Genomic DNA, 23,697 nt, shown 5'->3' with positions numbered 1-23,697 from the left:
GCACCCGACCTGCTAGGGCCCTCGGACGGGGTCACAGGGCCCGAAGGCGCCGCAGGCCCCGTCGGGGGAGACAGTGCCCTCATGGCCATGAGGAACTCCTCTATCTCCTCGGGCGTCGCGCCTTGCCCAGGGACCGTAGGGTATGGAGCAGGCCGCGCCAGCGGCTCACGCGGAGCCGCGGGGGTACCCGAACCCCCGGCCGCGTCGGGGGGAGTCGGGGGTATGATAACGACGCCCAGACTTCTTGTGTTTCCTACCTGAGGAACCAGAGGAATGGTGACGACTTTCGGAGCGTTCGTGACGGCTCCGCGACCGCTCCCTTGACTTCCGGCCGGACCGGGACCTCTCTCGACGCGGGGCCGACACCCGCAGCTCGAGTAACTTGTGGGACCGCTCCCACCTAGCTTTACTCGTCAAGGCCCGGCAATCGACACAGGCATCTACGTCGTGGTCGGGCCCAGGCACCGGAAGCAGAGTCGGTGATGGTCCGTGACCGACATCGTGCGGTTGCAGTCATCACAGCTCTTAAAACCGGGCATCCTACTGGCACCGTAAGAAGAGTAAAAAAGATCAAAAGATCAAAAACTTTGGTCAAAGACCGGAGTACTGCACTTCTCGGATCTGCGCTTACTGGCGCGGAAAAAAGAACTGACGTCAGCGCGCAGAGGCGGCGTCTATATACTCCAGCGACGTCATCACGGCGCACGACGCCAACGACGGACGCGGAGCCGCAGGGGACGCCTGCAGACGACGCCTACCGACACGCAGGGGTACTGCTACGCAAAAGTTTCAGGATCCAGACTGACGCCTGGGGTTATTCTAAGGTAAGGAATCTAATACTAACCTGTTTCTTTCAGATACCAAGCACTTTGTGAACACCCTTGGTGCTGATTTTAGTCCGAAAGCCAGTACTTTGAATTGGTAGTGTATGTTGTCCACAACAAATCTTAATAGTTTTGTGTGTTTTTGTTAATTGAGATGTGTAGGTACGCATCCTTTAAATCTAATATTGCCATGTGATCTCAGTTTTGCACCTGAGGTAGCACATCCTGTAGGGTAGTCATTTTGAATCTTTATGAATTTGTTTAAAAACCTTAGGTCTAATATTGGTCTTAATGTTTCGTCCACCTTTGGAATCAGGAAGTATGTTGAATACACTTTGTTGTTCTCTCTGTGCAGTACGTGTTCTATTGCATGTTTTTCCTTCAATTTTTGTACCTTCTTTTGAATATCTTTTTCTTTGGTGCTTTGTCTGGAGGTTGTCTGGTCTGCTCTATGCAGTAATCGTACTGTATGATGTTTAAAATCCACTTGTCTGCTGTTATTTCCCTCTATTTTTGATGGTAAAATTTTAGTCTGCCTTCTACTGGGGTGGTATGTTGGAGGAACTGTAAATATGTCTCTGTGTGCACCCTCAATGTTGCGGAGTGTACTGTTTTGTGAATGAAGTAACTTTGTTGAGTTTTATTATCCTCCCCTTTGTGGCTGTCCTCTGCCACAGAAGGATGCTCGTCCTTGGTACTGCCAGCTTTGCTGGTGTCCATGCTGTGTGCCCTGGTTTCCTGCTTGGTATGCTTGCTATAAACCTTGATGAGGTAGTAGGTTGTTGCGTACCCCTACCTGCTGGTATCCTTGATGGCATTCCTCTACGTAGGCCCCTGACTGGAAGAACCCCCATGGACCTCGCAGTTTAATGGTCTTTCTTCAATTGGTTGATTTTCTCATCCACCACACTCAAACAGTTCTTGACATTGAAAGGTAAGTTGATGATGTTACTCTGAACTTCAGGTTTAAATCCAGAAATTCGCAGCCATGTTTTTATCCTTTCTGTGATTCCAATCATCACTGGTCTGCACGAATTTTCTGCAGCAGCTAAGGCAGATTTGAATCACATATTTGCAGTGTTTTTTTCCATCTTCTACCAGAAGGGTAGCTCTCTTTTGGAATTGTTCAGGAAGGTGTTTCAACAACTCTCCTACTGCTTCCCAATGTTGGTAGGCGTGTCGGTTCAACAATGCATTTGAATTGGCTATGCCCCATTGAATCTCTGCACTCCTTTTACTTTCCTTCCTACCAGGTCCATCGTCTTACTTTCTTTGTCTGGAGATGGTCCTATTGTTGCTGGAAAATTTGCTCTTTTCCTTGTTGTTGACGTAATAATGGAGTCAGCCGGCACCGATCCCCTGATGTATATGGGGTCTTTAGAAGAATGCTTGTACTTCTTTTCAGCTCCTGGAGTTATAGCCTTACATGCAGCGGGCTCCTTGAATGCCTCTTTTCCCTGGTCTAGTACGCTTGGTAGCATTGGGAGAAATTGGTTTCTTGATTGTGTAGGTATTAGTGTCTCTAATAAACAACATGATTGCAGTTTTTCCTACTCCTTTGGCACCCCATACATGCCTGCTGCCTTCTTAACCACTTGATTATATGTCACTGTCATCTGGGGGTGAAGGTCTGGAAGGATATGTCTCTACAGGCTCCTCCGGTGATTCGCGTCGAGATCTTGCCATTGGAGGTCTAGATTCTCCAGGATCGCTGATTCGGTGATCTTCTTCAGGGATGTAGTCGACGAAGATGACCAAAAGTATATCGTATGAAAACTTCTCAGTTTTCAGTGTAGCCATTATGGTGCTGTGGAATTTGTAATGAAAAACTCCCAGCACCATATACTCATAATCGCACACTGCACTTACAATGTATAAGAATAGACTTAGACACTGTAGGGGTACAGGGCTCATGCACCTGTACCCTCACCACTGGTATAGTGCACCCAACTAAAGGTGTGACTGATCTATGCCTGGGCAGTGGGTTATAGGCAAGAGGCACAGGGATGTGTGCCATATCGCGTGTGTGTGTGTGCCATGTCGTGTGTGTGTGTGTGTGTGTGTGCGCCATGTCGTGTGCATGTGCCTTGTCGTTCGTTCATGTGTGTGTGTGTGTGCCATGTCGTGTGTGTGTGTGCCATGTCGTGTGTGTGTGTGTGCCATGTCGTGTGTGTGTGTGTGTGCCATGTCGTGTGTGTGTGTGTGCCATGTCGTTCGTGTGTGTGTGCCATGTCGTTCGTGTGTGTGTGCCATGTCGTTCGTGTGTGTGTGCCATGTCGTGTGTGTGTGTGCCATGTCGTGTGTGTGTGTGCCATGTGTGTGTGTGTGTGCCATGTTGTGTGTGTGTGTGTGTGCCATGTTGTGTGTGTGTGTGTGCCATGTTGTGTGTGTGTGTGTGCCATGTCGTGTGTGTGTGTGTGCCATGTCGTGTGTGTGTGTGCCATGTCGCGTGTGTGTGTCGGGTGTGTGCGTGTGTGTGTGTACACACAGGACCTCTAAGGGTGGCACAGTAAGTGCTGCAGGCCTTAGAGGCCTTCTCTAGTCACAGTGCCCTGGGTACTTGTGGTTCCATTTACCAGGGACTGACCTGTGGCCAGAGATGCCAATTGGGTTTAGGCTTCCATGCAGTTTTAGGGAAAGAACATAGGCCCTGGGTACCTGATTAGCAGGAGCCCAGGGCACACTCTGTCAAAGTACATCAGCAATCAATTCAGCAAATAGTGGGGGCAACCATGCAGAGAGAGGGCACTTTCTCACAACACCTTGTAGAGGAAGATGGATTATTGCCTTTGTAAGAGGTGGCTGTATTTGAAGACATAGTTTTAGACCCCCTCCCCCCAGTCGAAGGAGCGACGAAAAGAGGCCTGATTAGATGGAGATTGCAGAGATACAACTGACATGGCTAACTCCGTCTTTTTACATTTTTCCAATCATTTTATCAACTTTGGACCCAGACCCGAAGAGATGTTCCTTGTCAAAAGGGGTATTTAAAATAGACTGTTGTACTTCTGGTTTGAAATCAGAAATCCTCAACCATGCATGTCTTCTTCGCAACACACTAGTGTTGATATCTCTAGCTGCAGTGTCTGCAGCATCTAAAGCACATCTTATTGGGGAAATGGATATAAGCTTCCATTCCTGGACTCAATCTAGGGCTTTTGCTTTTTTGTTCATCTGGGAGGTGTTGTAGCAACTGCTCCATCTGCTCTATCATATCTGGCTGGCAGGGCCTGGATGTCGGCAATGCGCCAATGATTTGCTGCTTGGGCGGATACACGTTAACGAGAGGCAACTAATAGTTTTGACTCCTTGTCTGGAGGGGGAGCACCACCTGTAGTCTGTGAATTGGCCCATTTAGGGGGATTACAGACTACCAAAGAGTCTAGTGGTAGCTGACCTCTAATAAAGACTGGATCTGAGGGAGCAGCCTTATATATTTTTTTATCAATCCTTGGGGTGAGAATGCGAGTCCACACTGGATCTTTAAATATGTCATCAGCATGTCTCATCATGCCTTTAAGCATAGGTAGAGTATGACTAGCTCTTTGTGTGGTACTGAGCGTTTCAAAAAGGAAATCTTCCTCTAAAGATTAATTGTGTAACTACACCCCATGATATTCTGCAGCTCTGGCAAGTAATTCTAGATGTCATACATTGTCGTCAGGAGGAGAATACTTTGCAGGGTAACGATCGGTAACTGCCTCGTGTGATAATCCTTCCAGGGATCTATTGGTAAAATATTACCCCCCCCCCCATCCCTATCATCATCAACATACTCTTCATAATCATCAGGTGTTGGTTGTGGAGAGTAAGTTGGTGTAATTAGTAAATGACGTAAAGGTGGAGAAGTTGGTGAAGGGGAACGTGGTAAAAGAGGGGGAGGGTTAGTACCCACATTCTTCCTCTTGAAAAGAATAAAGAAAGGTTGTTCTTCTGACTCAGGTTTACGTTTACGTTTCTGAGGTGACTTAGTAAAAACATGTCCTGTATCAGGATTTATGTAGAGTTGCTTTTGTTTTGGGTCTGAGTTGGGTGTTGGGGTGAGGAAAATCGGATCCTGTCGCTTCGGAGGTACAGTTTTCGGTTTCGGTGCCGGGGTGGTATCACTTTTCATCACCGAATGTTTCGGTACCGAAGGAGGCTTGGTCTTCGGTGTCATGGATTTCAGCTCCCAAGCAGTTTTCGGCTTTGAGCCCGAAGGTTTCGGCTAGGTGCCAGTCTTTGGCCAACTCTATCCCGAGCCGGAAGGCTTAGAGACATGATTTGGTGCTGAGCCGGAGCGTCGGAAACAACTTGTTGGTGCTGACCGTGGCTTAAGGCGAGGGTGGGACCTAAGCCTTTTGTTTGGGCTGAGTTGGATGTTGGGTTAAGGGGCGTTCGGAACTCACGGTACGTTGACCTTGTGGCAAGTCTCCTTCTGACTGAGTCCAATTCCAGGATGGAGACAATTTCCTCTTGTTCTTCCTCGGCCCCTTATAGTCGAAATCTTGGTTGGATCCTTCGCCGGAGATGTCCGGCGTTTATTTGACGTTTTGACTCTGCAGCTCTCGACGTCGAGCAGGACGATCAAGGAGCATTTCCTTCGATCAGAACGATTTGCAAGCGTCGCAGTCTTCAGCCACACTGCTGGCAGCGGTCGCGGAGATCACTAATCCTGAAGTGAACTTCATAATCAACACCTCCTTACTTGAGGCTCGCGTGCCAGAGGGTTGAAAGCAGGCTAAAATCCTCCCACTTTCGAAAAACCTTCCCTTGATACCCAGATTCCAGGGAACTATAGCCCCATCTCCCACCTGCCCAGTTTAGCCAAACTGTGCGAAAAGGTGGTGACCAGACAACTGACAGAGTTTATCGAAGGGTCAAACCTACTGCACCCAGCCCAATCAGGGTTCCCGACCTCCCATAGTACTGAGTCAGCGCTGGTGGAGATCTGAGAATCCATTCGGGAGTGTCTGGAAGCCGGCGGGAGAGCAGCTTTAGTTAAGGTTGACCTGTCGGCAGGGTTTGATACGGTGCCACACTCACTGCTACTGTATCGTTTCGCCGAGACTGGGGTCTCAGATTCGGCCTGGGGCTTGCTTAGGTCTGTCCTGGAAGGGCAAAAGCAACGGGTCTGGCTGCCGCCGGTCGCGTCAGCCCCTCGGCTGGTTACCATTGGGGTCCCGCAGGGGGACCTCCTTTAGCCCCCTCCTCACTCCTCTGGTCTGTTTAGCTGATGACCTGGGGGCTAAGGTCATTGCCTACGCGGACAACACCCAGCTTCTTTTTACCTGGGGAAAGGATGCAGCCTCCGTCTCTTCGGCCCAGCACTGCTTGTCCTCTGTTTTTAAGTGGCTCGCCGCCGCACAGTTTAAGTGCAATGAAGACAAGTCAGAGATGCTCCTTTACGGTAATTTTCCACCCTGCTTTAGAGACTCCCTCTGGCCTCCGGGGTTCCCTTTACCGACATCGAAAGGGAACTCCACCAAGAACTTAGGAGTGTGGTTCAAGGATAATCTATCCTGCTCTACTCAGGTTAAGAAGCTCCCAGGCAACTGCTTTTGACTCCTAAAAACCTTAAGAAAATTTCTCCATCTTCTCCCTAGGCCCGCAAAAGAAACAGTCATTCGCGCGCTGATCCTTTCTCACCTGGACTATGCCAATGCACTGTGTGTGGACATCCCGGGATACTTACTGGACAAGCTTCAGGTTGTACAAAATGCGGCTGTCAGACTTCTTGAAATTCCCACTAGGTGTAATGTGCAACATCACCTGCGCTCACTTCATTGGCTTCCCGTGGCAGAACGGGTTAAGTTCAAAACTCTAGTCATCGCCCACCGAGCCCTTTATGGCCAGGGCCCTTCCTATTTGCAGAAGCGGTTCTCTTTTTATGTCCCGCTGAGACAACTGCGCTCATCAGCACAGCTTCTGGCACATGTTCCCCGCTTCATTCATCACACGCTGGGCAGTGGCTCGCTCGCCGTGAAAGCGGCTCAGGCATGGAATGCCCTTCCTTTTGAGCTTCGCAACACCCAAGATCCGCGGGCCTTTAAGAAAAAATTTGAAACCCATATTTTCATCTTTTCGTCTAGTGATTATTAGTGAATCCTCTTGGATCGCACCGGGACACTCCTCAGAGTAGCTGCGCGGTTATAACATTGATTGCATTAACATAACATAACATAATAGACAGCAGGAGTATGCAAAGCATGTGATCTAAAGCTCGCTTGCTTTGAACGATCCTCTTCAAGAAGCTGCCTGATCGGGGAACTGATGCTCATGCTCAACAGCTTGGGTTACCAGACTCTTCGTACCCAATTTGGAGCCACAAGAAAAACTCAGGTCGTTCCGGATCTTCTTGAGAACTCTGGGTAGAAGTGGTAAAGGCAAAAAGGCATACAGGAGGCCGGAGCTCCACTTGAGAAGAAAAGTGCTTTAGAGTGAGTCACCTTAAAACTCCAGCGTTGAAAACTGATATTGCGCATTCGGTAGTGGCGAACAGATCTATCCAAGGCTTGCCCCGCTGCTAAAAGAGGCCTTGCACCACTTCTGGATGAAGATGTCATACATGATCCACTAGGTATCTTCAGCTGAGTACGTACACCCTGGTGTTCAGAGAACCGCCAGGAGTTGAACCACCAGGGAAATGCCCTGGCATTCCAACCATGTCCAGAGACGCAGAGCCTTTAGACAAAGGGTTCGCACCTACGCGGGAGGGGGCAAGCAACTACGCAGGAGGGGAGCAAGCAACTAAGTGGGGAGGAACAACTATGTGGGTAGGGGGCAAGCAACAACAGAGTGGGGATGGGCTTGATCCGGACTGCTAACACTTGCACTCTTATGGAGTGCTGCAATTAAAAGAAAAAAGTAACCCCAAAAGCACAAGCAGTATAAAGATACTGGGTAAAGAAGCAGCCCTTGGACCTAGCTCCAGGGGTGGGACAAAGAGAGGAAGTGAAGCCAGTCCACACTGACCAAACAGAAGCAAGGAAATGAGGGACAATGAAGCAATATAATGGTAAGCAATGTGTTGGCTCTAAGCACCCTGTAAATAAAAAGACTTGCAATCGCTGTCTCAAGTGAGACATAAAATAGAGTCTGCAGAGCAATTCATTTAGAGAATTCTTTTTTTCTGTTGTTTAAATATCACTTAAAGACACTGGTAGCAACAGTAGTCTTCCCTCTAAGTAGCTTTGTAAAGAACTTTCCACCTTCTTCCAAGACAAAATGAAAACGATACCGTCAGCTTTAAAAAAACAACCTTCATTGTACAAATTGCCTATTTCCTGCTCTTCCAATAGTTCTTCTCTCACAGATTTGTCTCTGCAGTCGCTTGAAGAGATCCCCTCTCTAGTGTCCTTTATCAACTCATGCTACTCCTGGATCCTGTGTACTTGCATTCATTTATTCCTGTCCACCCAACACTACGAACCCAGTCCCACTCTAGCTATGCAAACTCACTTGCATCAGCATCAGTTTCAAATAATTGGAAACCTGAACTGGTTGTATCACTAAATAAAAAAACTCTCAGGAGACACCGCTGTCTCCAGTGACTATTGTCTTCCCTCTCGCTTCTTTTCCCCTCTAAATGCCTAGAAGAGGTGGTCAACCTTGAATTAATGGGTTATCTTGAATAAAACACTAAACTAGATGATTGCAATTGGGATTCCATCATGCTAACAGCACAGGCGAAAATTACTTACCTGTAACTATAGTTCTCCAGTATTGGTATTTTACATAGATTCACATGCTAATAAAGATTCAATACTAGAGAACCTATTCTCTCTCTAACAACCCAAGACTAATCATGGACAAGGGAGCAGTCAACCTTGCCCTCAAATCTATCTGTAGCTTTTGATACTGAATCCCATCCTCTGCTGATCTCCACTTTGCTTCAGCTCTGAATTTGCAAATATGCAGTCAACTAGTTATGTTCTTATCGAACAAGTTACTTACCTTTGGTAAACATATATCTGTAAGAGTCATAGATTAGTCATAGAATCCTTACCTTAGAATTACCCCCAGGCGTCACACTGCAACATGAGACATTTTTCAGCAGTACTACTACACATCGAAATGTGGCGTCCGTCGGCTCTGCGTTCTTCGTTGGTGTCGTGGTCACCAGGATGACATTGCAGTAGCTACATAGAGACCGCCCTTGTGCGCCGACGTCAGTTCTTTTACACGACATTCCACACCGAAGCGCAGAGCCATGCAAAACACTGACCACTGGTGCACAAAAACTATGTCCATGAAAGGAACAACCCGAACCTAGAAATCAGTTCGCTGAATGGGGAGGATGGGTAGGGCGGTAAGGAATCTATAACTAATCAAATGTCTCTTACAGATATAGCGTTACCGAAGGTAAATAACTTGTTCATCTGAAAGAGACAATTAGTTATAGATTCCTTATCTTAGAATAGATACCCCAGCAATACCAATTTCGGAGGTGGGTCTGCGAACTAAGTTCACATCAAAGTCCTGGAAAACAGAACAGCCAAAGAAGTAGTCTCTCCGGCCTAGACTGTTCAGGCAGTAGTATTTGGTGAACGTGTGCAGAGAGGCCCACGTAGCTGCCTGACAGATATCATTAAAGGGGACTCCCCGTCCCAAAGCAGTGGTAGCTGCAGTCGCCCTGATGGAATGGGTGCGCAGTACCACTGGAGGCTCTTTCTTTGCCAAAGAGTAGCAAGCTTTGATGCACAAAACGACCCACCTGGAGATGGGCCCTTTGTGCAAGGCCTGACCTTTCTTGGTGCCCAAGTAGCCAACAAAGAGCTGGTCGTCCACCCAGAAATGTTTGGTGCGATCCAAATAAATGGAAAGTGCACGTTTTGGATAAAGACGGTGGAGCCTCTCTTCCTCTTTAGAAGGATGCAGAGGCGGGAAGAAGGTGAGCAAAGAGATGGTTTCAACTATGTGAAAGGAAGTAACCACATTGGGAAGAAAGGAAGGTCTAGTTCTTAGGACGACCTTGTTTGGATGAACAGCCAGAAAGGGAGGCTTGGAAGATGGCACTTGAAGCTCACTCACCCTGCGAGTAGAGGTGAATGCAATCAGAAAAGCAGTCTTTAAAGTAAGAAGTCCGACAAGACAGTTATCAAGCGGCTCAAAGGGAGCACACATCAGATAGTTAAGAACCAAGTTAAAGTCCCACTGAGGCATTATGAAGGGAACAGGAGGAAAAAGATGAGTAATTTGAATTTTGAATTTAAAAGCATTTGTACAGCGCTCGCATACCCAGCAGTTTCATGGCGCTAGTGATGAACAGTGGAGGCAGCAACTAAGCGATTAGGTCAGGTAGGCTTGTGTGAAAAGGAAGGTTTTAAGATTCTTCCGGAACAGAAGGTAAGAAGGAGAGGTACGTAGGGTAACCGGAAGGGAATTCCAAAAAGTTGGAGCCAGGACAGCAAATCTCGCTCCGCTTGCCTTCTGCTTTTTAAAGCGAGGGATGGTGAGAAGGGCCAAATTGGCCGAGCGGAGTTCTCTGCCAGGACAATATGGTTTGATAAGGGAACAGATGAACTCGGGAGCAGTGCCCGATCTGGCCCGATATGTGAGGCAACCGAGTTTAAACAGGGCACGCTCTCTCACAGGAAGCCAGTGCAGGGTTTTGAGTAATGGAGTGGCCCGATGAAATTTGGGTAGGCCATGGATCAGGCCTGGTTCTGCACCAGTTGTAATCGATGGATCAAGTATGCAGGGGCCCCATTATAGACTATGTTGCCGTAGTCTATACGGGACAGTACCATGGCCAACATAATAATTTTTAAAGCTGAGGGAGAAAAGAAACGGGACACTTTCCTAATTACTCTAAGGGAAAAGAAACATGAGGAAACCACGGAACTGACTTGGGGGTGAACAGTGAGCTGGGGATTCAGAAGGATTCCCAGGGTTTTTACTTTGGATACCGGAAGTGGAGGGGCACCAAGGGAAGGGGGCCAGAAAGAAGGGGACCACGGACTGCAACCACCTCCGGTCAGGACCAGCTCGGTCTTGTCCGGATTAAGTTTGAGGTGGTTGCAGTTCATCCAATCTTGAATGAACGTCATTACTGTTTGGACGTTCAGAGCAGATGAAGATGAGTGAGACAGATTGAAGATTAACTTGAGGTCATCCGCGTAGTTGAACACGGTGACCTCCAGTTGCTGTAACATAAAAATGAGGGGAAAAATATAGAGGTTAAACAAAAGAGGGGAAAGTGATGAGCCCTGAGGGACCCCGCACTCTACCTTGCAAGAGGCCGCCGTAAAGCCAGTCAATCGGACTGCTTGAGTTCTCCCAGCAAGAAAGGACTCAAGCCAAGAGAAGGCTAGGCCTTCTATACCCGCCGCCCTGACACGGTTTAGGAGGATGGAATGGTCCACCGTGTCAAAAGCGGCGGATAAGTCTAGGAGAATCAAGGCTTGCGGAAGGTTGATGTCAATACCTTCGCGCAGCTTGTCCATGACTGAAATGACCATTTTCTCTGTAGAGTGCAGGGGACGAAAGCCGGCTTGGCAGGGGGAGAGGCAATGATTTGCCTCAACACGAGTGCTCAAAGTGGAGGTGATGTGAGTTTCAAGAACTTTTGCAAGGCAAGGGAGGAGTGAAATGGGGCGATAGTTGGAGGGAGAGGAAGGGTCGGCGTCCAATTTTTTTAGGATTGGGATGACAACCGCCGATTTGTGAGAACTGGGAACAGAACCATGTACAAGTGAATCATTGAGGAGGGTCAAAGGGGGGGCGGGACAGGCTGAGTAAACTTCTCTGAGGATACAGGCAGGGGCAAAGTCCAGGGGAGAGCCTGATTTGACCCGATGAAGCAGAGGAAGGAGGGTGTCGGTGGTTAGTAGCGGGAAGTTAGTCAGTTTAACAGTGGCGAGGGGAAGGGTCAACAAAAAAGGAGGAGGGCGGTGGAATGTTGTGTTTAATTTTGACAACTTTGTCTATAAAGAACTCATTGAGCGAGTCACAGAGGGATTGGGAAGGGGGGATGGTAACTGTGGCTCTAGTGGATGAGGCAAGTTCATGGACAGTGCAAAAAATTTCCTTCGACTGGGACTCAGCGATCATTACTCTGTTGGTGTAGTATTCGGCTTTTGCTTCCAGAATGCTTTTTTTATAGGTTTGCAGAACAGCCAAATAGATTGTCTTTTGGGCAGGGTCGTAAGTTATTCTCCAGACTCGTTCAGCCCTCCTTGCAGCTAGTTTCTTTTCTTTAAGGTCGGAAGTAAACCAACGGTTAGCTGCATGGGCCCGTTTAACTGAAAGCCGCTTTAGGGGGGCGAATTCATCACCCGCCACCGTGGGCCAGTTATTAATGGTGGCCAACTGAGGGGTGGCTGCCAAGCCGGATAGATCAGGGCTGGACTTAGCCAGGGCTGAGCAGAATGAAGGCATGTCTACCTTACCCCATTTCCGAACCCAGGTGTTTTTGGGAAGGGGAGGTTTGACCGGAGGCGTTAGGGCAAGGGAAAACGTGATGGTGGAATGATCTGACCATGGACATGGGGATATAATAGGGGGTGTGGATGGGACGTTCAGTGTCCAGATTTGGTCTAGCATATGGCCATGTAGGTGGGTAGGACTGTGGACGAGCGGTACACAATTCAAACTGTGCATAAGGCCAGTAAATTCCTTAGATTGAGGGCTTTCGGCAGGGTCATTGGGCCAAAAATTAAGATCCCCTAGAACTAATACAGATGCATTATTAATTACCAGAGTGGCCAAGAGGGTCTGGATATTAGGAAGGAATGAGGGAGTGGACTGGGGAGGGCGATAGATAAGGACAAAAGTGAGGGGGGCTTGGTAAGAAGTGGAACGAGCTACAAGATAGTCAACATCAGGAATAGAAGGGGAAGAAAGAACTTGAAAATTGAGATCAGTACGAGCTATTAAAGCCACTCCTCCACCCAGTTTGCCTTCTGGACGGTCCGCACGAATGGCGGAATATGTCGATGGTAAGGCGGCGAGCACATTGGGCAGGGAGTCGGTCTTGAACCAGGTCTCGGTTAAGAAAAGGAGATCTGGTTCGTTGGAGTCGATATAGTCAAATAGTTTGTATTGATGACTTACTGCGGACCTAGTGTTTAGGAGAGTAGCCGAGGTGGTAAACAACGGGGCAGGGGGGGCTAGGACTGAAGGGGAGGTAGGGGGGGGTGCGAAGACTGGTGATGCTAGATGAGATACTAGCCAAGGGGGGGGGGGGGGGGGGGGGGGAGGGGAACTATATAGGCCAAGATGTTGTAAATAGGTAGTAGTAAAGGGGTTAATGCTGCCGGGGACCCAATAGAGGCATAGTTGCGACGGAGAATAGGAGATACAACCAACAGCGTCTCGTGCCCCTAGCCCCGGCCGGCCGCAGACGGGCTTAACTCAGGCGCAACTCCGTCGCGCCCGCTGCGCTCGTCCGCTGCGCTGCCTCATACTGGCTGTTTAAATAGGGGCGGAGCGGCGGGGGATTGGCAGGGCTGTGATGGGACGTTCAGCCCAAACTAAGATGGCGTCCGCTGCCGCTGGGAGCCTGCAAGGACACGATCAGCCCCAGCCGGCAGCTCACCCCGGAAAACAGAAGAAATGTCAGGACCTGCACAATTTTAAAAGCAAGTTATTGGCAAGTATTTAAAAACAAATATTTCTTCAGAATATCGCCTCCGCTCGTAATCAGCGGGGCGGGATGCGTAGGAAGCTGCAAACCTCTCCAAATGCTGACCAATCAGCCCACTGCCACCGGGCCACTGGACAGTCACGAAGGAAGAGTGAAAGCGCGTGCCTAAATAGGGGCGGAGCGGCGGGGGAGTGGCAGGGCTGTGATGGGACGTTCAGCCCAAACTAAGATGGCGCCCGCTGCCGCTGGGAGCCCGCAAGGACATGATCAGCCCCAGCCGGCAGCTCACCCCTGAAAACAGAAGAAATGTCAGGACCTGCACAATTTTAAAAGCAAGTTAGTGGCAAGTATTTAAAAACAAATATTTCTTCAGAATATCGCCTCCGCTCGTAATCAGCGGGGCGGGATGCGTAGGAAGCTGCAAACCTCTCCAAATGCTGACCAATCAGCCCACTGCCACCAGGCCACTGGACAGTCCCTTACGTAATGCCCTTACGGAAAAGATTTACAACAGGGGACTTGAAAAGAGAAGACTGATCAGGAAGCCTAGGAAAGGCTAAAATGGCAGAGAGATAGCCCTTAAGAGTGCTCAGAGCTGAGCCCTGCTGGGCCAAAGAAAGGAGGAACAAGAGAACCTCAGAACGAGCAGCAGAAAGGTAATCTACAGCCTTTGCTGTGTACCATGCCACACATTTGTTCCATCTGCAGGCGTATACCGTCTTAGTGGAGGGACGCCTGGCAGCCAAGATAACATCACAGACTTTGGGAGGAAGGTCAAAAGCTGTCAACTGTCGCCGCTCAATCTCCACCCATGGAGGTGGAGGACCATTCCCTGCGGCTGTGACAGAAGATCCTACCGAAGAGGCAATCGGATTGGAGGATCGAGGGCCATGTGTAACAGTTTGGGATACCAAACTCTTTGTGCCCAATCCGGAGCCACAAGGATGACTGGGCCTGGTCATGCTTGATCTTCAGCATTCTAGGCAGAAGTGGTATAGGCGGAAAGGAAAATCGAAGACCGCAACTCCACTCGTAGCCACGAAAGGAGCGAAAAGCAGACTGTGCAGGGCGGGTGGAGAGGCCCAAGCACTTGGCTGTAGCCCGTAAGTCCTTAAAACGCTCTAGAACGTTGTCTGCTTTGTCGCCAAAAAGGCAACGGCCATCAAAGGGCATGTCCATCAATGTGTTCTGGACATCCCCTTAAAAGCCAGTTGACCTCATTGAGGCATAGCGACGAAGTGCTACTGACGTTGAAATGGTCCTGCCCAGAGAGTCAGAAGTGTCTAGCCCACAATGGATGGTAAACTTCGCTGCATCCCTCCCAGCGGTGACAGCCTGGATGAGCACTGCCCGGGTCTCCTCCGGACACTGAGGCACCACTTGAGACACCGTATTCCACACAAAGTGCAAATAACAGCCCAAGAGACATGCGTTGTTTACTTACCGCAGTCCTAACCTGGCGGAAAAGAAATTTTTCTTTCGAAGGTGGGCCAGCTTCTTGGATTCCCTTTCCAGTGGAGCGGTAGGGAATGCGCTTTTGGAAGTGGAGGCTTGGACTACCAAGCTCTCCGGTGTGGGGTGTTGGGAGAGTGGGGTAGCCGGGAGGTGCCGTCTGGCAATCATCCTGTCCACAGGATTCCCCGTGTTGGGCCTGGACCACATGCCCAAAAGGAAGTCGGTGAGGGCCTCATTAAACGGTAGCAAGAGCTCCGAAGAGCTTGCAGCCAGTTGAAGCACTCTGTCAGGAGGTTAGTCCTGACCGCCACCGTAGGAACCTTGAGGTTGAGAGCCACCCTACGCAACACCACTGCGTATGAAGCTCCCTCCTCCGTAGCCACAGTAGGAGTAGACCACATGCCAAGGTCAGGGGTGGTGTCCAAACCACTTGCATCACCAAGTTCCTCTCTCCAGTCCTTTTCACTGTCCAACTTGTCAGTCAGAGGGTCACCCGACTCCTCCCAGTCCTCCTCTTCCTCATCCTCTGGGTGCCATTGTGGTTGAAAAGGGACCCCAAGAGTGAACAGGGGCACAAAAACCCCTCTCGGTGCCGGGTCTGGCGTCAGACGACGCCAATCCTGCTCCACGTCGGGATGGAGGTCGGGGTCGCCGCCAGCCGGGGGGCCAACCGGCGTCGAACACGGTAGTGATGCTGGAGGAGGTGGCACCGGTGGAGGCGTAATCAGATCAAACAGTGCCGATCCGGGCCTGGATTCAAGTGGGACCTGTGGCGCCGGAGCCGCCAGCGGAGAAGGCCTAGGCCCTCCAACCGAGTCCGCGGGGCCCTAAGGAGCGCCAGCGGGTTTGGTCTGCCCGAAGATGGCATGCATCGCCTCATAGAACGTACGAAGCTGGGCGGAAGTCGCTCCTGGTCCCGGAAAGGGAGGGAGAGGCAGAGTCTACTTGTCTGGCTCCGCGCGCAGAGCCGCAGGAGAGGCACCACTCGCGTCCCTCATCGGATTGGCTGACTGACGAGGAGTCGAAGAGCGACTGTGCTTCTTAGACGACTTCTTATGCTTCGACCTACCAGACCCCAAGTGTGAAGACTTTGAAGACTTGGACGAATGGTGGTGGCTCCGCTACCGGTCCCTCAACCTCCCCCGCGACCGGAACCTTGAACGGCGCGGAGCTGACTGCCGGTGCTCAAGCAGTTTTCGGGACCTTCGGGCAAAGCCTTCGGCGCCATCGACCGGCAGTCTGAGCACGACTTGGGGACTTGATCCAGGCAAAAAAAGACACATGCGGTGTGGATCTGTCACCGACATCATCCGATGAGAGGAACCTCATGGCTTGAAGCCGAGCATCCCTCATGCACTTTAGGAGTCGAAGACTCGAAAAAGAAGTCGACAAAAGTCGAGAAAAAAGTCAGTCAAAAAGTGACTGGAGGTACCGCTCTTCCCGGATCTGCGCTGGCTGGAGGGGAAAAAGAAAGAACTGACGTCAGTGCGCAAGGGCGGCGTCTAAGTAGTTAGTGCAAAGTCATCCGGGCGACCACGACGCCAACGACGGACGCGGAGCCGATTGGCACCACCTTCCGACGCTCAGAGGTACAGCTGACAGAAAAAACTTTCCAGATCCAGTCTGACGGCTGGGGGTAATTCTAGGGTAAGGAATCTATAACTAACGTGTTTCTTTTAGATATCTTAGAATAGTTAATTTATTCATCTTAGGAAGTCCCTGACAGCTGCTTCTCTATGAAAATGCTCAGAAAACTCTTCTTTGTCTCCCTGATGCCTTCCGGAAAACAGTAGTGCAACATTTGGCGATATCAAGCATGTATTCTCTTATTTAGGCATCTCCAGGAAATCACTTCATAGGCTACAGGTCATTTAACGTTGTGCTGCCCAGTTGATACTGAAACTACACCTTTGTTTCTCTGTTTCTTCTTGACTTAAAGAACTTCATTGGCTCCCCATTCAGAAGCGCACCTTTTTCAAAACCTCTGCACTGCACATCATCCTATCCACAATGCAGGTCCCCCCCATCTACCTCAGGTAAAAATGTAATCTCTACTGCCCTATCTGTTCAATCTCCTTTTCTTTGACCTTTCTGCTCTCGGCTCCTCAACCGACAAAGAGACACTAGTGGATGCACTTTCTTTTATGGCATCTAAGTAGCAGAACTCTGCCTAACTTCACCTCAAACTTATGCACTGACATCTTAAATTTAGAAAGGGGCTGACAACCTGGCGCTTCAAGGTTACTCTGGTTGCTTAATTTCTACCTTAATTCCTCAGTGCAGAGTCGTTATTGTTTGGCTAACAGGTATGCTACACATCTGTTTTCAACCAGTCAAATACTGCGCAAAAAAAATGGGTGATCACATTTCTATTCAAATTTCACTACTAACCACTTGTACAGGTTGCCATCTTACGAAAATTATTATGAGGATTGCTTAGTTGTAGGTTCTGAGGGAGGAAGTTTGTTTGCAAATTTACTGGGTTAATGTCTATTATACGAAATGCTGTGTGAGTAGCCTCTGTGCTATAAATAAAAATATTCTTAAAAAATGACATCTTCTGTGGAGGCAACAACTTTTCTATACTTTATTCTGAAGAGCAAAGGCCCAACTGTGAAGCTGCCTAGCAGGGATGGAATGTGTTTTCTGCTGACTCCACTGAAATGCTTTTCACTTAAATACAGGGTAGATACAAAGATAGAGCTTAGAACACTAAAGTAAAACCAGTTGAAAAACATTTACTAGGAGTTGGTTTACAACAAATATCTAGCAAGTAAAATTCACCAATCTACTTTGTCTACCAATAATGTTTTCAGATGTGAAATATCTGCCTTTAAAAAACTGTAGAACAAAACACTATGGTAATGTGAAAATAAAACAGGACACTTGCACTTACCAAGAAATGCAGAGCATCTTCTTTTAATATGTTACTCTGTAAAGGCAAAGCAAACATTTTTTAAAGACATACCTTGAAATTGATTTCCATTTAATCCACAAAATAAAAGACATCTAAGGTGTAGAAAGAAACTTCAGATATGTTACAGCTTTAATTTCTTACAGAACCATATTATCAGGAGAATTTCAGCTCTACAAGTCACGATTTCTTCTTAAGAAGGTTGGTTGGGTGCATGCTAATATAAGGAAGATTGTACACTGTTATGCAAGTGGTGTAGGTGAAACTAGTTACTTATTTGCAACAGCAGCTCTCCAGAATTACTCTCTCCCATACATTTGCATATTTGAATCATTCCCAGTTGTCGATCTGTGGGGGACCCTCAGTGTCAGACACCCTTCAGTGGGCAACAGGGCAAGTATGGGCTACTGGGCCTCAACTGCGGAGGCTGGGGTTGTATGCTTCAGACATGCTTTACAGGGAGTAGCGAGGGGGTGAGAAAACCCAGCACTCAACAATAACCTAATAGTGCAATAAATGAATGTACAACTGTAGGAAAGTGGGTTTCTGTTGCAGTAACCCCCCCCCCCACCTATTGCCAGACTACTTATGCACTTTCAATTGATGTGCCCTGGGTCTGTGCCAATCATGTTCCCAGGGTCTGTGTTCTTTCCCCAAAACTAACCCAATTGGCATCTCTGGCCACAGGTCAACCCCTGGTAAATGGTACAAAAGGTACCCAGGGCACTGTGACCAGGGAAGACTTCTAAGAGCTGCAGCACGTATTGTGCCACCCTTAGAGCCCTGTTCCTTTACCCACACTGCCTTTGCAGGCTACGTGTTTTGGTGCAGAACAAAGTGAAGAGTCGACATGGCACACATCCCTGTGTGCCATGCCTACAACCCACTGCCCTGGCATAGATCAGTCACCCCTCTAGCTGGGTGCCCTATGCCAGTGGTGAGGGTACAGGTGCACGAGCCCTGTACCACTACAGTGTCTAAGTCCATTTTAGACATTGTAAGTGCAGTGCAGCCATTAAGAGTATATGGTGCTGGGAGCTTGTCATTACGAACTCCACAGCACCATAATGGCTACATTGAAAACTGGGATGTTTGGTATCTATCTTCTCAGCACATTAAACCCACACTGATGCTAGTGTGAGATTTAATGAAAAATGCACACAGAGGGCACCTCAGAGATGCCCCCTGAAAAACGACCAGCCTCTGGTGGGTTCCCTGACTAATACACACCAGTCTGCCACCGCAAGACATGTTTCTGGAACCCTAGGGTGGGAGCCTTCGCTCCCTGAGCCGAGAAACCAGTTTCTTACCTGTCGGTGTAGTTTTGCAGCTTGAAGATCTTTCTGGATTCACTATGCTGTGCATTATTCCGCGGTCTTGTGGTTGGGTCCGGAATAATAGTCTTTTTTTTTTTTCATAGCCCAGTTGGGCGTCGACGTCCCACCTTTTGGTGTATTTCCGGTGACGTCGGCACGCTTCCTGCGGAAGCACCCACTCTTGGGCGCCATCTTTGGATTCTTATTTTCTCGTGTTTGTTCTGTTACCGAAGCAATGGCAATGTTCTAGTAAGTCATTCACCGCTTTAACCTTCAAGGTTTGTTTGTTCAAGTAATCGTCCATGTTTTTAACCCCCTTCCTCTCCAGCCTCATCTTTCTGGCGGAGGTGGGTGGGTTCGCTAGTGAATCCAGAAAGATCTTCAAGCTGCAAAACTACACCGACAGGTAAGAAACTATTAATTTTGCAGCGTGAATCTTTCTGGATTCACTAAGCTGTGCATAGACTTTGTAGCGGTTTCTCATTTTTGTGGCGGCTGGGTGGAAGATGAGCGTTTGTTATTGAATATGTGTTGAAGCACCTTTTGTCCGACTTGTGCTTCCTTGTTCATCTGTATATCCACGCAGTAGTGCTTTGTGAACGTGTGCACTGAAGCCCATGTTGCCGCCAGGCATATGTCCTGAATGGGTGTGTTGGCCAGGAAAGCTATTGTAGCTCCCTTTTTCCGGGTAGAGTGGGCCCGTGTCCCTCCTGCCAGTTCTTCCCCTGCCTGTTTGTGGCAGAATTGTATTGTCTGTGCGATCCATCTCGCAATTGTTCCTTTAGTTACTGGTTTTCCCATGAAACTCTTTGCGAAGGAAACCAAGAATTGCTTTGTTTTCCTGTGTTCCTTTGTCCTTTCAATGTAGTGCATGACAGCCCTTCTGGCGTCTAGGGTGTGAATAGCTCGTTCAGCGCTGGTTGTCGGTTTCTGGAAGAAATTTGGTATTTGTATGGTTTGATTCATGTGGAACCCTGACACCACCTTCAGCATAAAGTGTGGGTCCGTTCTCATTACCACCCTATCATTGTGAATTTCGATGCAGGGTTCCTGTAACGTTAAAGCCTGAAGTTCGCTTACCCTGCGCAGCGAGGTGATTGCTACCAGGAAAGCTGTTTTCATTGTTAGCCTCTCTAGGGATGCTTTGTGAATTGGTTCGAAAGGATGTTTCATCAGTTCTGTTTGGACCAGGTTAAGGTTCCATGCAGGTGGTGGCACCCTCTTTGGAGGCGCAATCCTCTTAGCTTCTTCCAGGAATCTGTTAACCACTTGTGAGGTGAAGAAACTCTTACATGTCTCCCCCTCTTGTGTAAGCAACTATTGCTGCTAAGTGAACTCTCAAGGAGGATGAGCTTAGTTTCTTGTCTAGTAGGTGCGTGAGGTATCTTAGCACCGTTGAGTCCCTTTGCATCTTATTGTGCAGCTTCTCTCTCCTGCACCATAGAGTGAATCTCTTCCATTTTGATACATAGCACTTTCGCGTGCTGGGCCTTCGTACCCCCAGAAGTACCCTCAGGGTGCTCTCTGGTAGTTTCAGATGCGCAAATTCTATGTCCTCAGGAGCCACGCTACCAGGCTCAGGCTCTGGCTCTGGGTGTAGCACCTGCCCGTTTTGCATTGAGAGCAGGTCCTTTCTCCTTCCGAATCTGTGGGGTGCGCTCTGTGCCATCTCCATGATCTACGAATACCATGTCTTCCTGGCCCACTGTGGTGCCACCAGTATCAGTGTCATGTTGCTCGCTCTGCACTTGCTGAGGACTTTGTGCATCCGCGTAGGCAAATGTCCTCGACCAGTCTATCCATAGGGCATTCCCCAGGGACCGCTCCCCGGGCAGCCTGGATGTGAAGCTTCGGCTTTTTGCATTTTGGCGTGTTGCAAATAGGTCCACCAACTGTGTCCCCCACCAGCTTTCTCGTCTCCTGTGCATTGAGCTCCCATTCGTGGGTTGCCGATGTCTGTCTGCTGAGCCAATCTGCTTCAACGTTGTCCTTCCCTGGCAGATGTCTGGCTAGCAGGTCTATGTTGAGAGGGATGGCCCAAGACCATATCTCCTGAGCCAGCTTCGAAAGCGTAGCCGATTGTGTTCCACCCTGCTTGTTGACGTAGAACATAGCTGTAGTGTTGTCCGTCTGGATCAACACCCTCTGGTTGTACAGTTTTGTCTGGCAGGCTTTTATAGCAAGGAAAACGGTCTTCAACTCCAGGAAATTGATGCGTTTTACCGCGTTTGCTGGTGTGCACAGAACCCTCACTCTGATTTTCTCCGTGTGAGCTCCCCATCCCTTCTGGGATGCATCTGTGGTGATGGTCACCGTTTGCGTTGGCGGCGTTAGAGGCTTTCCCCTTGTCAGGTTCTCCATGTTCCACCATGCCATTTCTTTCTGCACTGCGTGCGTTACAACCACTAGATCCTCCCAAAGCCCTGTTGCTTGTGACCATTGCTCTTGTAACCACTCCTGTAAGGGTCTCATGTGCAGCCGCACATTTGGCACTAGGTGAATGCATGATGTCATCATGCCAATGATCTTGCTTGCGGTTCTCACTGTCCGAGCTTGCCCCTTCTGGTAGAGCTTCGTCTCCTTCACCAGTGCAACTGACCTCTTCTCACTTGGGAACACCTTGCTCTGTACGGTGTCGATCTGAGCTCCCAGGAAGATTTTTATTTGTTCTGGTTCCATTGAGGATTTCCCCCAGTGTATGGAGAATCCCAGGTCCATCAGTGTTGTTGTCCCTTTCTGTGCATGCTCCTCGCATATCTGGTATGACCTTGCTTTTATTAGCCAGTCGTCCAGGTAAGGGTATACGTGTATTCCCTCTCTTCTTAGGTGTGCTGCGACTGTTGCTAGGCACTTTGTGAAGACCCTTGGCGCCGACTTTAGACCGAACGCTAGGGTTGTGAACTGATAGTGGTGTTCCCCTATGGCGAATCTGAGCAGATGTTTGTGACTTCTGTTCATTGGTATGTGCAGCTAGGCATCTTTTAGGTCTATGGTGACCATGAAGTCTTCTTTTTGCAATTGAGGGAGCACCTCTTGTAGGGATGTATTTTGAATTTTTGCGTTCTTATGAATTTGTTTAAGAACCTTAGGTCCAGGATGGGGCTCATTGTTTCGTCTACCTTTGGCACCAGGAAGTACGTTGAATACACCCCCCTTGTTACTTTCTCTGTAAGGTACTGGTTCTATGGCTTGTTTTTGCAGGAGCTCTCTCGCCTCCTCTTTGAGTAGCTGCAGTTCTTTCCTTGCTAGTTGCCTTTTCTTTGTCTTTCTGCGTCTGCGTGTTGTTGTCTTTTCCAGTTCTATGCAGTATCCGAACTGCATGATGTTTAGAACCCATTTGTCCGAAGTTATTGCCTTCCACTCCTGGAAGTAATGTTTTAGTCTTTCTCCCACTGGTCTCACATGCACGCAGGTGCTTAGTGCGCTGGACCCCTGCGTGTTGTCCTTGTGCATCACCATGGGAGTTCTTATTTGGGTGGGCACACGTTGCCTGACCAAGTCACTTGGCGGAGGGGTTGCTGACCTCCCCTCCTATTCTGGCCACATCCATTGCCTCTCCCGCGAAAGGACTGGCCCCTCTGCTGGTATTGCTAGGACTCCTTTTGTTGCCCTTGCTGTGTTTGGTTCTCCACCTGGTGGGATTGTTGGAACGCATGGTGCGATGTTCCTGGCTGGTTACCACCCCTGCCGTTGGGCCTTCGTGATGGGGTGCCCCTTTACGACCCTCTGAACTGCAATGCCCCCATGGACCTTGCTGTCTCATTGCCTTTCTTTAGTTGCCTGAGCTTTTCGTCTACTCGGGCCCCGAACAAGGTCTGTCCGTTGAACGGGGTGTTCAGGATGCTGTGTTGTACTTCTAGTACCTAAGCTTGAGTTTGATCAGTGGCTGTTAAATTCAATTCAAAGGAAACAAGGAATACAAGATGTTACCACACTAACATCAAAATTTAAGCATGAATGCTCAATAAAACGAGAAACCAGGATTTTTCTTGTCTGAAAATTATTATTGAACTTCAAGGCAAAATATATAAATTTCTGTACAAAAACAATGAACAATCATAAAGAATAGGGTGCATACATAGATATAATAAGGATATTCAAGGCCTTGGTTGCTTGTCCTTGGACATATCCAAATTTAAGTCCAGACTGCTGGGTCACAGTAGTTGATTGATTTTAACTCAAAGTCAGAAGAAAATCAAAAGATGACACGAGACAAACTAGGCAGAATTGGACTGAACAGGTCGACGTTTCGGTCTTATTATGGTTATTCTTAAGACCATCAGGACTACATAGTGGTATATACAATTGATGACCCTCTGTAAAAAAACAACAATAAATTACAATGTGTACAGTTTTAGTTGAATACCTGGTTTACCTAATTCTTGACATAGAATTATTATTACAAAACTAGAAATATTTACATTTTAATACTTATATCGATACTAAACATATTCGCATTACATTGCTTACATCTAACATTTCATGATTATTAAAAAATTAGTCGGTGTGGCGACTAAAGTAATTCAATTTGAGAAAAAGACAGTCAACTTAGATTTAGACAAAATTCACTAGGTTATTCAAAAATGTGAAACCTAATGAGCAGAATTTGATCTAAGTATT

General features: G+C 48.4%; 1 protein-coding gene across 8 annotated transcripts in view; it reads right to left on the bottom strand.

The window, feature by feature from the left end:
- Positions 1-23,697, bottom strand: part of LOC147723150 (uncharacterized) — a 518,006-nt gene that overhangs the window by 113,308 nt on the left and 381,001 nt on the right. For all 8 annotated transcript variants that reach the window (XM_086965540.1, XM_086965536.1, XM_086965533.1 and 5 more), the window contains one exon: positions 17,744-17,779. In XM_086965540.1, the coding sequence (XP_086821666.1) occupies positions 17,744-17,779 (36 nt within the window). The remainder of the gene's footprint in view (positions 1-17,743; positions 17,780-23,697) is intronic.

This window comes from Lissotriton vulgaris, chromosome 4_1 (assembly GCF_964263255.1).
Source record: "Lissotriton vulgaris chromosome 4_1, aLisVul1.2, whole genome shotgun sequence".
Lineage (NCBI taxonomy): Eukaryota > Metazoa > Chordata > Amphibia > Caudata > Salamandridae > Lissotriton > Lissotriton vulgaris.
Note: the sequence above shows the minus strand (reverse complement) of the source record. Positions and strands in the feature narration are given on the sequence as shown.